The sequence below is a fragment of the Ambystoma mexicanum genome, chromosome 1p (genome assembly GCF_040938575.1).
Source record: "Ambystoma mexicanum isolate Mex_15411 chromosome 1p, UKY_AmexF1_1, whole genome shotgun sequence".
NCBI lineage: Eukaryota > Metazoa > Chordata > Amphibia > Caudata > Ambystomatidae > Ambystoma > Ambystoma mexicanum.
The window spans coordinates 324,716,559-324,732,674 of record NC_090921.1 but is presented as its reverse complement, the minus strand read 5'-3'; the positions used below and the strand labels follow the sequence as shown (position 1 = coordinate 324,732,674).

Sequence of the window (16,116 nt, the reverse complement as noted above, 5' to 3'; positions counted from 1 at the left end):
AATATATACAATAGTCTACTCCCTCCCTTATCTTCCTTCCACCACCACTGAGGGTCTTGAGGATGGATCCCCACTGCCACCAGCCCAAGGTCAACAGTGTTTGAATTGTTCTCGTCCACCGTGCTCAAATGATGCAGAGATATGTCCGATCTCTTGGTCTAGTTACACAAGACAATGCATGATACACACGACAGATTCGAAATGGATAGAAACAAAGCTGCATCCCATAGAAAGATGTATTATACAGGGTTGAATACCAAGAACTTGTTAAGTCTACAATTAATTAATCCACTGTCAGGCAAGTCTGTGCCCTAAAAATATCTCTATTGCTACAAATCATGTGAAAGGTTTAGAATCCTGTGGTTATCTGTGAAGGGCCTCTGTGGTCCACCCCCGGAACCTCTGCACACTTGAAACTATTTGGGTTTATCCATTCATCACTAGCCTTTATCCCTTGTCATTCCCCTTTTACGTGTCTGTCTCTGCCATTCACTGAGACCTAACACATGATAGTTGATTTTCCACTTACCTTTTTCTTCCAATTGCCTTTGACCCCAGGAACTGCTTCGTACAGCCGGTTAATGGCTTCCCTGTGACAGAAAAGAACCCAGGTTAGCTTCACAAATGATGAAAAGTGGAAGAAATGGAGATAAAACACATTATCTATTCAGCGCTGTGCAAATCAGAAGACTGAAAACCACAGCATTGTGTAATCATCTTTCTGTCACGTCAATTGCAGCAACCGCATTGTCCTGCAGAACGCCGCTTCTGTGACAAATCAATTTCAGGGGCAGCAGTGGTTCAGGGATGAATATCAGTGTCTAAACATCAATCAGCCCACACCTCTAGTACACCAGAAGGAATCAGAACAGATTGGAAACACAAGCAAATTGCAACCCTCCTTGTCCAATTTTGGTAACGTTGACGGAACAGCAGGCTTCTCTGCAAGGTCATAGTTGCAAGACATCGAAAATACAATTATCACCCAATTATAAAAGGGACTACCTGTTAAGGTTGTACAAAAATATCTACTTTATTATTATCTCAACAGACAGTTCTAGCACACTACAAAATACAACCCCACCCTGTAAAGTAATGCAGAGGACAGACAGTTTCAAAGAAGGAAAAGAGATTCAGTCTGGATACTGACAGGAGGGTAGTCGGTAAAGTAATTATTCTCAATAGTTCAAGGATACTTGGTTTCAACATAAATGGAGCAATGGGTCGTAAAATGTTACTAGGGGCCTTCGGGGAAGGACCATGGGGACAGAACCACAATGTACCTTGTGCTGTAGATGTTCTTGGTGCTCAACAGGGTTGAGTCAGTTTCAGGATGCCTTGCAGCTTCTGCGACAGAGTTCAAGATGGGAGACAGTTTTCAGGTGGCAGGCAGTTCAGCGAGCAAGGCTGTATGATGGCTGTAGGCTGGCCTACACAGCGGCTCAGGGTGAGGAATAATTGTCTCAGTGCTGGTTGGTGGGTTTGAAGCACTGGTTCAGGCATCTTGGACGACGTTAGCGACTGCCGCGTAACAACAATCAGCGGTGCAGTCAGTTGCAGCTCGAGGGGCTCGACTGGTTTGAAAATGTCCTTTTAGGTGGACGTCGGTAGATGCTTGTCGATGCTCCCCTCCTAGCTTCTTCACTGGACTCATGTCATCCATTAAGGCGGACGTTCCAAAGCTGAGGAGAGCATTGCAGGCAGCTGTCTTGTCCTTGGTTTGGTTCAGAGACTCTCTGGCACTTCCCACATAGGAATCTTGCTGCAGAGCATAGCTTGGCACGCTGTGTGCTGGCTGGGTACCAGTCCTGGAGTTGTTGAAGGGTCCTCTGGATGGAGTATCTCCCTCTGTTCCCTGGGAGATGTTTAGGTGAGGGATCTTGCTTCCCTCATGGAGGTCCTGGCATTCCTTCAGTGGTGGAATATGTAACGCAGACTACATCTTGAGCCAGGGTCCACTGCTGAGTTCTTCTTGTTACCCCTTACAAAGTCTTCAGATGATCGGCCCAAAAGAGGGGCTGAACCCTCTTTTAAAGCCAAATGGTGCACAGTGATTGGTGAAGGCTATGCTCACTTAACAAACCGATCCTTTGCCCCCACTAAGAGAAAAGGTAAATGGGTGTAAACCTGTAATACTAAATTCCAACCATCTTCCTGTCGGTTGGGGATCAACAGCTCTCTTTAGTTAATGGAGCTGTCTGTGGTTCCTGATTAAAGTGACAGTTCTTCCATGAAGCTGCGGCAAGAACAGACTTTCTGTCTCTGTCAATCTACATACTCTTACCTTCTGAATGGGGTCCCCCTCCGGGAATGACTACTGTAAACATGCAGTCCAATACATTACCTTTCACTGTCCATTGCTACTAAGGGTGGGAGCTGGCTTCATGTTGCCACAGTGCATATCAAAGGTTCTTGGGGGTTCCTGTCTCCTTTGTTAGCCTCTGCAGCCAGGCCCCATGTGGGCCTGTTTGAATAAACTCTGATTAATATGCAAAGCTGCCACCAGCAGCATAGCCAACACATGGACAGGGTGGATCCATGGAGCCTTTGTTAGTTGATAAGCTGGCCATGGCAGGGGGAATGTTTTGCCCCCCCCCCTCTGAGAGGACATGGTGTAATCCTGGCTGTCATATCCCAATTAAATATGACAGGGGGGACAGTGCCTGTAGGCTTCATCCACTCATAATACACGGGTCTATGTGTATGTCATGCAGTGAGCATAGCAAATTATGTGCAGATTAGCCCCACATATTCTCCGGAGTTTGATCTACCATCATTCAATTTCTTTTAAATTTAAAAAAACCCAGGTGAGCACACACCCACTGTGTGGTTGGTCGAATTCCTCACAGCCTCCTATTGAAATAATCTGGTCCCTTGGTATTTAATAGAAAATAGTTAAGCACTACTCCCAAATTAAACATACACCATTTATCTTTGTGATGTAATATATTTTTTATCTCAAACAACTTTTTCTAAACAATATGTATTTCTTTCTCTTTCTTTATTTTTCAGGCTATCCAGCATCTACAACTATGAATCTTGGTTACTGTACAACTACCCATGAAACACTAAAATGTTAATGCATCTGTCATTAACCAAAGAGGTTCACATTTCTTTTTTATAGTAAGACTATCATGCCATATGGTTATTATAAATTAGGTGGTATACCTGATTCTTATTTTTATTTGCTCTTTGTCTAGATCCTGTTTGGATCTCCATCTGAAAATCAACAATTACTAAAAATGTTTCACTTTCCTAGCCCTATATTTAATACAAGTAAGTTCTTCCAACCCCCTAACCAAACATGTTGTTAATATTTATATCAAGACTATCTAACAATTACATGCCACCCGTCATGTTTTTCTAATACAACTAGAAGCATTTCTTGTTGGTTTCATGATGCATAAAGTACTTACCAAAACAATGTTCTTTCTTGCACTAATGATTTGAAGATTCAACCATTTTTAAATGTATTGAATTATCTCAAATATCAAATTGATCTAATTTCTCATGGCATATGACTTATTTCATGAGTCCTCATCATGAAGAGGATGATGCATTAAAAAACTTTATCTTGGTTTGCACAAGATCAGGACATTAACATATTGGTTTGTTTTCTCTTTTCGTTCCGGCTTCTCCTGTCTCCTCTCCTTGTTCATTCCTACCTGATGTGTTTAACCTCAAATGTGAATTGACAACATGATGTTTAATTATTTTGTATTTTTATTATACATTACAGGCAAAGTTGCTTCATGCTTAATGAATTTTATTTATGTTATGTTATGTTATTTGGAATTTATGTAGCACTCTATATATCATTGGTATGACCTTAAAGAGCTGGTAGGTTGAACACCCTCGCGGACCTTGGTCCAGGTCAGTTGAGCGAATGAGGTGCAGCTGAAGCAACTGTGCATTGTTAGCTGTATCCTAGCATTCGGTGTGGTGGTATTTGAAATCATGTGTGCAGTCAGGGTGATGGTCACCAGAACTGGGTTCTAGCTATGTTAGGCCTGTTTAGGATGCTTATCTGTGCAGTTAGGCCGAATTCGAGGGGTATAGCTGCATTTTATCTAAGTGTTGAGGTATTCATGAGGTAATGTTCGTGAGTGAGCAGTTAGGCCGAAATTTATCGAGGGGTGTAGTTGTTTCTGATTGTTTGTCGGTGTAGAGAAGAGAGTGAGCATAGTGATATGATAGGTGAGTGTATGGGAGGAGGGTTTGATCTAGAGGGCTCGACGTTCTGGAGTTAAGATCTGCGTTTGCGATTGTTGCATTCAGAGTGAACTGATTCATAATTTATTAGTCACCTTCAGTGGCGTTATTGCTCAGGATTTCCGGACATTTATCGTCAGGTAGCAAGGTTTCAGCAGTCTTAGATAGTCATATTCAGCATTATGGAAAGAGACAGGTTTTTAGAACTTTGCGAAAAGTCATGTAGTTGTACGTGTGTTAAAAATGTGTGGGGAGGGAGTTCCACAGAGTAGGGGCTAAGGTTGAAAAAGCAGATCCTCCAAACCTGGCAGAGTTGGAGGTTGGAATCGCTAGAAAGAGGGAAGTGCTTGATCTGAGGGTGCGTGATGGGAGGTAGAGTTTTATCTTTTCTTATAGGTATGTTGAGCCGGCCTTGTGCACTGCTCGGTGGGTAATGCATAGGGTCTTGAAGGTGGCCCTTTGTCTGACTGGGAGCCAGTGGAGGGTTTGAAGAGCGGGAGAGATTTGGCCTCTGTGTCCAAGGGCGATGAGGAGTATGGCGGCAGCATTTTGGGCTCTTTGTTGTTTGCTGAGTTGGTATGTCGGTGCTCCCAGGTATAAGGGGTTGGCATAGTCCTGTCTCGACATAACAATAGACATAACAGCGGCGAGTCTGTTGAGGTAGGAGAGGTAAGGAAAGATGCGTCTTAGAAGTCTGAGGTGGTAGTGACAGCATTTTGAAACATTATTGATCTGACGGGAGAGGGTTAGGCCTGAGTCCATAGTGCAGCCTAGGTTTATGACTATATCGGAGGGAGTGAGAGGTGGGTTGAGGGAGGGGGGCCATGGGAGTGGCTGTGGGAGAAGGGCGGTATTGCTGCACTCCATGATTTTGGTTTTATCAGGGTTCAAAAGGAGGTGGTTACAAGTCATCCATTGGTCAATATCTCAGAGACAAAGCTCAAGGTCAGGGCATGGGTTGGTGTTAGTATTGGTAATTATTAGGATAATTTGGGTATCATCAACGTAGTTGTAAAAACAGAGGTTGCGCGCGCAGATGGTTCCTCTTAGACTGGTCAGATAGAGGTTGAAGAGGAGAGTGGAGAGGCATGCACCTTGGGCCAATCCAGTGTTGACGGGGTGAGCTGTTGAGGCAAAAGGGGGAAGGAAGACGGTTTGTTTCTTGTTGCTGAGGAAGGAGGCAATTCATTGCCGAGCCACGGATTCCTAGGAAGGGGAGGTGGTCAAGGTGGATTGAATGGTTAACTGTGTCAAAGGCTGCAGAGAGATCAAGGAGTATCAGTGCTGCGCATCCCTCAGAATCTGCTGTGACTATGAGATCATCCCACATCAGAGTGGTTTCTGTTCCATGTCGTGGTCTAAAGCCTGATTGTGCGGGGTCAAGGAGATTGTTGGACTCTACAAAGCAGCTGAGCTGGGAGTATGCTGTCCTGTCAATGAGTTTCTCTAGAAATCTGGTGTTAGAGATAAGTCTGTAATTCTTGGGTTCAAGAGGGATGAGGGATGCCTTTTACTCTGTTCCAGCATTTGTGGACAAGTGTGGGGGCAGGAGTGGCCGCAGGAGGTGGGGTAGGTGTGTGGATTGAGAAAGGGATGGAAAAGTTCTCAGTCCAGATAAGTGGTTTGGGACTGGATATAGAGACCAGGTCAATGGAGCTGATGATCGCGTCAAGGGTGTGCCCACCTGAGTGGGTTGGACCAGTTGTATGTTGGGAAAGGTTGAGTGAATCGAGACTGTTGACTAGCGGATGGGTTATGGGGTTGTTGGGCATATCAAACCAGATATTGAAGTCACTGAGGAGTGTAAGGAATGGGTGCTTTACCTGAATGGTGGCAATAGAGTCGCAGAGATTATTGGCAAAATGTCTGTCATATCCAGGGGGTCTGTAGATGAGTAGGAAGCTGTGGGAGAATGTTGATGGTAGAGAGAGTTTTACCAGAAGGGATTCACAGGAGGCGTTGCATGTCTAGATTTTAACGAGTGGAACAGATGAAATAGGGTTTGTAGAGGATTGCCACTCCGTCATCTTTGGAGTGTCTATTGTGGGTGTAGTAGCAGGTGGGAAGGCCTTGTGCGCCAGTGCCACAAAATCATCGGAGAACCAGGTTTCAGTGATAAAAATGAGGTTGGGATTGTCAGAGGAAAGGAGGTCAAGGATGTTGTGTATGTTTCGTGCTACGGAGAGAGCATTAAAAAGGATGCATGTGACTTCATGAGGGGAGGTGGATTACGTGGTGCTCACCACAGGGGGCGTTTGGGCGACATGGATGCCAGACCAAGAAGGGGCTGTGGGAGGATCATTCTAGGTGGTGGAGACTGGGAGGGCGGATTGGAAGGGGGACTGGATGCATGTGTACTTTGGGTGATTTGTGGGGAGGTTACGATGGGGGAGGGGAAGAGTAGGTGGGCGGAGGTAGGTATGTGAGAGACGAGGAGGGGAGGATCATGGGGGAATTTAAGGGAGGTGAGTGGAGCACATGAGGTGGGGGGTTTAGGCGGGTTGCTAGTGGTTTGAGTCTGGTGGGTGCTGGGGGTTTAGGGGTACTGGATGAGAAGTCAAGGGCGAGGGGATGGGAGGGGCACACAGAGGGATGGGAGGTAGGGGTGGCAAAGGCTGGTAGGTTGGTCCGATGGTTAAGGGGTGAAGAGTGGAGGGTTGAGGGAGAGGACCAGTCACTCTTTAATCGTTTAGATGGTTTTGGTGCCATAGGAGTGTGAGAGAGGGCAGGGGGTTAAGGGGGTGAGGGTGAAGCAACATTTCTGGAAAGGATGAGGCAATATACTTTAAGTGAAGGGAAAGGATATGAGGCAGGGGTCTGTAGGCGGGGTAGAGTAGGAGTTGAGGGGGATGGAGAGGGTGGCATTGGAGGTAGGGTGAGAGGGTGGGGAGTTTCTCCATGGGCACAACAATGGCGTGGTAGTGGGGTGGGGGTGGGAGGAGGAGAGGGTGGCATGGGAGGTAGAATTAGAGGGTGAGGAGTTCCACTGTGGGCAGAGGGATGGCGTTGTAGTGGAGTGGGACTTGTGATGTTTGGAGTGCCAGAAAGCTCCCCTTTCTTGAGAGTTTGATATTGCGTGCGGTGAATGGACGGTGAGAGAAAGGTTGTTATCAATGGATGTAAGAGGGATGATGGGTGGAGGTGTGTTTGGGTGGGTTGAGAGGCGCATGTGAATTTTAGAGCGCCAGAGAGCTCCTCTGGCTTGTGAGTTTGACACTGTGTGGGCTGTATGGCCGGGGAGTGGGGGGTTATCACTGGATGCACGAGGGATGATGGGTGGTGGTATGTCTGGGTTGGTTGAGAGGCGCTCGTGAAATTTGAAGCGCCAGAGAGGTCCTGTGGCTTGTATGTTTGACATTGCGCGGGATGTATGGACTAGGGGAGAACAGAAGTTTTCAATAGATACTAGAGGGTGTTCAGAAGGGCTGAGGAGTAGGGGATGAGTGTTTGAGCAGAGGGGGGGAATGGCATGCCAGAGGGGTCTTCAGATCTGGTGGTGGGGTGATGGTAAGGAGGTGAACAGGTGAGTCCCGGGGGAGTGGAGTTCGGGGGCTGGGTTCATGGGTTGTGAGCTGACATGAGGTGTAGGGGTGGTTCGTGAAGTTGGGTATAAGGGCGCGGGCCATGCATGGGGGGATGAATTATGCAGAGAGGGTAAGGTCTTGAGAGGCCAGGAGTGAGGGGGTAGGTGAGGAGGGTTTTGTTGATGTGGGGTCTCTATCCTGGGGGATGTCAGGGGCAGCACCTAGGGACCGAGGTATCTTTGACAGCAAGAGCAATGACCCTGGATGTGATACCAGCTTCTAGACTAGGGCTCAAGGACAGAGAGCGTGGGAAAGCGTAACACAGGGACAACAGAATTTACTAAGTGTGAGTTAATGCAATGCTAACAATTTTCAAGTGTGAGTCTATACAGTGCTAACAATTTTGTAAGTTTACCACGGAAGCTAGTAAATTCACAGTACTATCACAGTGGGCATAGGTTAGAGTCAATGCAATGCTAACAATTTATTCATTGTGAGTTAATGTCTAAGTGTGTACTGCAGGCTAGTAGATTCACAGTACTATCACAGTGGGCACTTCCTAGTTTTGAGTAAATGCAATGCTAACAAGTTTCTAATAATGAGACGCAGGCTTGTAAATTCACAGTAGTATCACACTAAGCACTTTCTAGGTTTGAGTTAATACAATGCTAACAATTTTCTGAGCATCAGTCAGTACAGTGCCAACATGTTTCTAACAAATTTCAAAGTGTACGACGCAGGCTAGTAAATTCACAGTACTGTCACACTAAGCACCTTCTAGGTTTGAGACAATGCAATGCTACCAGATTTCTGACATTTTAGTAATCACAGTTATAATCACAACAGGGGGTGCCTTCTAGGTGTGAATCAAATGAACATGAACAATTTTCTAGGTGTTTGATGCAGGGCTGTTCAAAGTGTATGTGAAGTGGCAGGGATTTGGAGCAAAGGGCTAGCTTTACTCTGCACCCAGGTCACACTTACCTTGGTAGTCGCAGCAGGTTGACAGCTGTGCACTGGCTTCGCCTGCTGACACCTGCAGGCACAACCTGGAGCAGCCTTTGTTGGAGACACCCTTTGCCTCAGGTTCTTAGCCGGAGGGGCTGCATGGGCAGAGGGCTGACCTGGTAAGGACAGTTTTGAGCACCGATCTGGCATATCTGGGTTGGGGGGCGGGCTGGGAAGCGGGAGGAGGGAGGGAAGAGGGAAGGGTAGAGGTAGGGAAACAGAGTGCATAGGCCGGGTAGGGGGCTCACAAACAAAGGGCAAAAGTCAACAAATAAAGGCCCAGGAGGGTCTACAACAGATGTAACTCACCTGCAGTGCAGGATGCAAGTGGGGCACCCTAAGAGCTATGCTGGTGACTAGCTCTCAGAGCAGATCTTGATGGCCAACTTGGGTCGGGGAGCGGGCTGGGAGGCGGGAGGAGAGGGGGAAGAGGGAAGGAAAGAGGTCAGGAAATGGATTGCATAGGCTGGGCAGGAGGCTCACAAACAACAGGCAAAAGTCACCAAATAAAGGCCCAGGAGGGTCTACAACAGATGTAACTCACCTGCAATGCAGGATGCAAGGGGGGAAAGCCAAGGGCAAAGCTGGCGACTAGCGACTAGCTCACAAGGCAGATCTTGATGGCCAATCCTGGTCGGGGGTGAGCTGGGAGGCAGGAGGAGGGAGGGAAGAGGGAATGAGAGAGGTAGGGAAATGGAATGCGTAGTCTAATTGAATCAGCCTTTGACAAAGCCGTGGTACAGGTGAATCACAACTATGTGCATGAGCGTGGGCTTTTTCATTAATCCAAGATAATTCAAATAATAAATTATTAAAATATGCAATAGTTCTCTAAATAATATATGCCTTATGTTAAAGCCAAAGATCATATCAACATTTCATGGTCACTAGAGCCCCTAGAGCACACCTGCAAATCAGTGCACTTGGTAAATAAATACGAGAGAGGATGAAATAATCTATAGATGATCCTGTATTTCCGTGGGACCAAGTAAAAGCGGAGGGATATCAAAATGTATGTTACCATTAGCCATTACTAGATCCCAACTAAAGGTAAGCCATCTCTCAACATTGGCATTAGGGTATTTATTTGACAGGTCTCTGCCCAGTCCAAAGGATCTAATGCACTGTAAGGGGAGGCCACCAGCCAAGATTATTTCCACTGCGCCATGTTGAGTATTGATTCTTAGCAGCAATTCCCAAAGGGTTTCTAAATAATCGGTTAGAGAGGATGAGGCGGGATTCCAATAGACATTTATTGCCACAATTTGCCTGAACAAATCGAATCCTATAAGTTTAATTAACGCAGCAAGGAGACTATCTGTTGAAGTTGGCATGAGTTCTAAATGAGACACTAGCATCGTTCGAACGGACGACCACTGAACCCACCCAAGTTTAACCTTTGTTTCCGCCAGGTCTCCTGAAACAATATGAGGTTCTGTTTACCAAATATATACTCTCAAATATATAACCGTGGATTCTCAACAGCTTGATCAATTATGTCGGGGAGCATAGCCCAGATTTTGTTTTTAACCTCTATTGAAGCAGTTCCTTCCCCAACCGGTGATGGCAGAGATGTTAACGATGGAGCAGAAAAGGGAACATGATGTTTTTCAGAATGCTTATAATCAGAACAGTCTTTTTTCTTCATCGCAAACTTGCCAATCTTCTCGATTAGGACTGAAGACATTTCAAGGCTCATACAATTAAGTTCCACTTGGGCTGCCAATAACGTATCTGCACTATGTTGTGATATCAAACCCACTACAATTTGCATGAGGAAAACAAACCTATTCCATGTCTGTCGAGGAGAACAAATACATCATTTCAATGTTCTTCTTCAATGTTCTTCAAAACCGATAAGATTCAATTAAGAGCCCTTGTGTCACCACCTCTCTTATCCATCTTCCACCATACCCTTTTGCTGGTAGGAGAACTAATTTCTCTTGTTTCTTTTGCAGAATCTCCATCAAGGGAGCTGTTATATGTTTTCCTCAAAGCCGAGCAAGAGGTCGTCTTTATGGTTTCCATGGAGGTGAGTTCAGGAATCATCTCAGCATCATTTAAAGGATTTCCTAGGTCCGTTTCAAGACCTTTTGGAGCCTTTACCCTAATTCAGCGCCTCATACGTTTTGCTATGGTAGATGATCCGCTCCAATCTGTTTAGGTCAGCCACTGCATCTGTCTGGTGTATTCACATTTCGTGACGGGTTCTCCTTATTCCTCGTAGGCCCTGAATCCTGTTTTCCCATTTTATTCACAGATATTAGTGTAGATCCTGCAGAATTTTTTTGGTTTGCCACTATTGAATATAGGTTCCCATTGATTGATGTTTGTGAGCACGCAGATTCTTTGTGGTCTAGAGATGTGTCCATTTGCATTGTGGTGTTCTTTTTTGGGGTTATTGAGACCTCCATGTCAGATGTTTGTTTCTGCCCATTATTAGTAAGAGACACCATTCTGGGTAGGCTTTGATTCCAATGTCCAGTCGGGGTCTTTATTTTATGAGCCTTTCGATTCTTAGATTTGGGAGCCTGGCTGGAAGCAGAGCGCAAAGCGCTTCGATTTATAATGTGCTGTTTATTTTTCCTTTCTTTCCCTTTTTGACTCTACTGCCTCCTCCGCCCAGGTTCTTTGATCCCTCAAAGTGCTCCACCTCCTCTCGCTCCTTGCAATCGAGAGTAGACCCCCCATATATCAATGAATCGTTGGCTGCATGTGCGAACCTCATAAACCCCTCCAAAACAGATTCAGATAGTGGAGTATGATCCAAATCGGCAGATGTAAAGAAGAGACTCCTTTCATCTTCCAAGTGAACCGTTGCAAGAGCTGCCTCAGGCCGATGCATACCAGCCTTCAGACATTTCTGGTCTTTATCCATTTCTTTAGCTACAGCAATACCCTTCTGCTAGTCACCGATATTGGTTTCTTGTCTCACAACAGCAGACCTTAAATCTTTTATTGCATCCAGTATTGATGAATGTATTACTGTCTTTAAACCCACCAAAGCTAATTTGGTATTGCTTGCTTCTTTAGACAGTTCCAACAAAATGCCCGATTGAACCTGTACGTTGACCAACAATGTCAAAACAAAATTCAGGGCAGTCAAAGTTGCTGCAGACTCCATCTTTTGGGGAGATTTTAAGTCCCTCTAAGGGCACTCCACCATTGGTGACATTGATGACTGAATGAAAGGAACGTATGAGGAGGTTCAATTATTTCTTGGCGTAATCATGGTCTGCTGGAGAGCATCACACATGGGCCCCAGTAATGACATTGCCTTGCAGCGGAAAACTAGTGTTGATAACAGTCTCAAACATATCAAAGTCACTTTGACTCCACCTCGCCATGACACCGTCATTTATTTTCTTGTGTATGTTCCTTGCATTGACCAATGCGGACTTTAACTGGAGGTGAAGTTTGTTGGAGTATCAGGCAGTGAGAGCTCCTTTTGATCTAGCGTAGGATCCGACAAAGGGTTGGACTCCGGTGTGACCACAGTCCTGTGCACCTGTGCCTTTGTCATATTATTTACATTTGACAAACTGTTTGGTCCTGCACTTTGCATTAGTGACTCAAGAGGGCGATCCCCAGCTGTTCAGGAACAAAGTCTGGTTCAGGAGCTCTCAGTTCGTCGATAAGAGTACCACTGCCCAGATAATAAACATTTGGCGTTTCCCTGACCTCTTTGCCTCCCCATTTCCGCATACCTGGAAGATAGTCGGGGAGGAAATGTAGTGCAATGAATAGAGACACCCAGGGACAGAAATCAGGTAAACTACCCTGTAAGTTGAAATAAGAAAGCCCAAAGTCAGTCGAAGCAGTGAATAAATGCACTTGATTTTTACAGTGTAACAGTGGACTTACCACAATGGTCATGGATCCAGCTCGCACACCAAAGCACTGCTGCCCACTGCCGATCACACTCGGCTTCCACACCCAGTGCTGCCTTAATGATTATGTAGGATGATCTTAGAAGGCAGCTCCACCTCATAATAACATTCACTGAAACAACACTGCAAATCTGTCTCTGAATGTAGCAGAATTACGAGCCTCCACTGTCGACCTCACCCAACTTCCACACTCTGTGCATGCAAAAGGTACTTTTCCGGCCACTTGCAGATACACATCAATTTCTAACAGCATGGAGCCTCCACTGTCGACCATATCCAACTTCCGCACTCTGTGCATGCAAAGGTACTTTTCCGTACACTGTCAGATACACATCAATTTCTACCCGCATCGAGCCTCCACTGTCGACCACATCCAACTTCCACACTCTGTGCATGCAAAGGGGGGGAAGGCGAGAGTTAGTGTCCTTTTGCATACTGTGGCATTCAGTGCTCTCTCCCCACCTATCACCTCACCCGGGCATGGCGCAGTTCGTGATGGTGCAAATATCTCAGAAACGGTGCATCTAGGGCCTTGAAATGTGGTCGAGACTGGTTCTTCTACGACCACATTAATGTTTCGCCGATGACAGGCAATTGTCTCATGTGCAAAGGCGCTGAAATCCGGTGAAAGGGGTGGGGTCCATATGTCATGTAGCCAGTAATCTATGGAGGGTCCTAACAGGTAACTATGCAGAATTTGGTGCAGATTGGTGAAACAGTGTGGAATTGTATAAGGAACAACACTTCGCCAAGCCACAAACCCACAAACAAATTTTGAGTTTTATAAATACAAACAGAACATTTAGGCCTATATAGATTTAAGTGCCTCAGTTTCTGGGTCACCACGGTCTTTGAACTCTTCCAGGAGAAGAGTCACAAGATCTTGTGCCACATACCAAATTGCCTCAATTATAGAAATTACATTTTAATATTTGGCACTAATCCTGACCGTCATGATGAGACACTCATAGGATATGTATGGCGCTAGAGGCTGCTCACTTTACGCTCAACAACGACATGTGTGAGTTGTACAAACGAACACTAAAATTCCTTCACCACATTTTCTCATATCATGTTATGAGACCGGACCCAGACAAAGGGGCTGCATTAAATGATACAATCCAACCCACGCATTCATTTGATTTTTCATCTTTCTTAGGTCTGGCTAGCTATTGCATGAGAAACACAGAAGATGTTGCTACAGTGAGTGCACTGCTAAGGGACCTCACAAATCTACAGGCTGAGTTTACTTGGACCCTGGAATTTCAGAGTGTGTTTGACTCCATTTGTCACAGAATATTGACAGCAGAAAACATGGCCTACTTTGATTCTGATTGACTGATGGAAGTTGGTACGCCGTGTTTGGCGCAGCGCTTTGGACACAGGTCCCTTTTAGGCGCACCAAAGCATCTTCAGGCCCTGCTGATCAGTTCTACCAGCCACCATTGCAGGGGCGTGAATCAGTTTAGCAATCTAATGAATTACCCTTTGCATTCAAACAATCTCAATTAATGGAATGGCAGCTGAATTAAATAACAGGATTATATGACACTTTAGGTTGGTGGCCACCAACACACATAAAACCCCTGCATTCTGACCTCTACCACCTTTAAAAGTGGGGTGACAAAAAAACAGAAAACCCGTCCATGTGTTGCAATGGAACATTACATCCTCAACATTCAGCTTAACATTTAAAACATCTGAGTCTTTTAACACCATCCCCCACACTATTTTCCAATCCAATATGGAGAATTAGATTTCTTGGTGTACCCTAAGATCACTACCAAGGAGTTCAAGGAGTTTTGGTAAGTATTTCTTTATGCTGCTAGGAAGCCTTTCATTTGCATTTTTTATTTATTTTGATTCTATACTATGGCCTGATTTAGAGCCTCTCACGTCGATCACGCAACCACATAATAACTACATCTAGTAACAAGCACTGTCTGCATTAGGTATTGCCATCACAGTAAAATGTTCCCTTTAAATGGAATTGTACCGTTTGTTTTTCTCCGGCTCTACCAGAAATGTCATCAGGCCTAGTACGGTAATCGCCTGTCTGTTTCCATTTCCTTCCCACTCTCCCCCTCCCTTCCTTATCTAGGGCCTCATTACACGGTAGGCAGAGGACCAAGGTGCTATTAGCACCCTGCTCCATGCCGGTAAAATACTGGCACCGCCTTGGTGGAAAGGGGAATTACCGCCCTATTCCAAGGTTGGCGGGGCGGTAATTCCCCCTTCCCCCATTGCCCTTCCCCATTCCCATTTTTGCCCCATAGGGCTCTATGGGAATGGGGAAGGTGCTAATTACGGTGCCACAAATTGCGGTAACTGCTAAACAGCAGGCGTTAAAGTACCTACCAGCAAAGGAACCTCGTAGTAAGGCGGTAAGGGTTAACGGTCACCGGTACCATTACCGGTGACCGTTAACCCTTACCGCCTTCCGTGTAACGAGGCCCTATGTCTTAACTCTTGCACTATCTGAAATGTCGCCAGGCCGAGTACGATAGTTAATTTCACATCCTTACTGTTCATGGCCTGTAAGAATGTAATTGTAATTTCCCTTGTTCCCTTCCTTGCCTTGAAGCGCTTTGAAACACATTGGGCCTCATTACGAGTATGGAGGTAGCCATACCGCTTTTAGCGGCATGTCTACGCCCATACCTGCTTGCGGGTCCTGGTTCCAGGAGTAGGGAATTACCGGGCCATGCCGACTTTTGCAGGCCCGGTAATTCCCATTCTCGGGAACCCGGACCTGGTACATCCCCATTCCCATTTGAGACCCACAGGGCTCAATGGAAATGGGGAGGATACTAACAACGGGCCCGTTAATGACAAGCCCATTGTTAGCATCCTGGGCTGCTAGAGGGTCCCGCTAAGCACATGTAGTGTGGCCAGGCGTCCTGAGCGTGATCCCCTGCAGACCTCGTAATAGGGTGGCCTGGAATGAACGGTGCCAGTCCCTTACCGGCACTGATCATTCCGTGGCCACCTTCCTTGTAACGAGGCCCATTGTGTATAGGCGCTATATAAATAAACTATCATATCATATCATATCATACTTGCGTGGCATTTTCTATTCCACTAACCGATAACTAATCACAATTAAATATGCATTCCTACTTCCACAACCATGTTAGCTCCCCCTCAGCCCAGTTGTTTTTTTTTCCCTATTTAATTTATTTGTCTCTGGCTAATCCCCTTTTGTTATCTCCTCCCTCCCACCTACCCATTGCTTTACTATACAGTGACTAAGGTCTATTGACACCATGGGGGGGTCGCAATGCACACACCCTCTCGGACAAGGTCAGTCTTGAAAAACCACTGTAGTGGTGGTGGGGGCAGTATAAAAATTGGATAACATAACGATTTAAACGAATACAAATTCAAATTAATGTAAGTCTTTTTAGTCATTATACTCCATTTTAACTCGCTCTTTTGATTACCTTTTTAGCATGCCAGGCTGATACCATAGATGTAAACTA

General features: G+C 45.7%; 1 protein-coding gene across 3 annotated transcripts in view; it reads right to left on the bottom strand.

The window, feature by feature from the left end:
- The window catches only part of SHC2 (SHC adaptor protein 2), a 708,489-nt gene that overhangs the window by 144,979 nt on the left and 547,394 nt on the right, over window positions 1–16,116 (bottom strand). For all 3 annotated transcript variants that reach the window (XM_069648025.1, XM_069648031.1, XM_069648016.1), the window contains one exon: window positions 530–590. In XM_069648025.1, coding sequence (XP_069504126.1) covers window positions 530–590 — 61 coding nt within the window. The remainder of the gene's footprint in view (window positions 1–529; window positions 591–16,116) is intronic.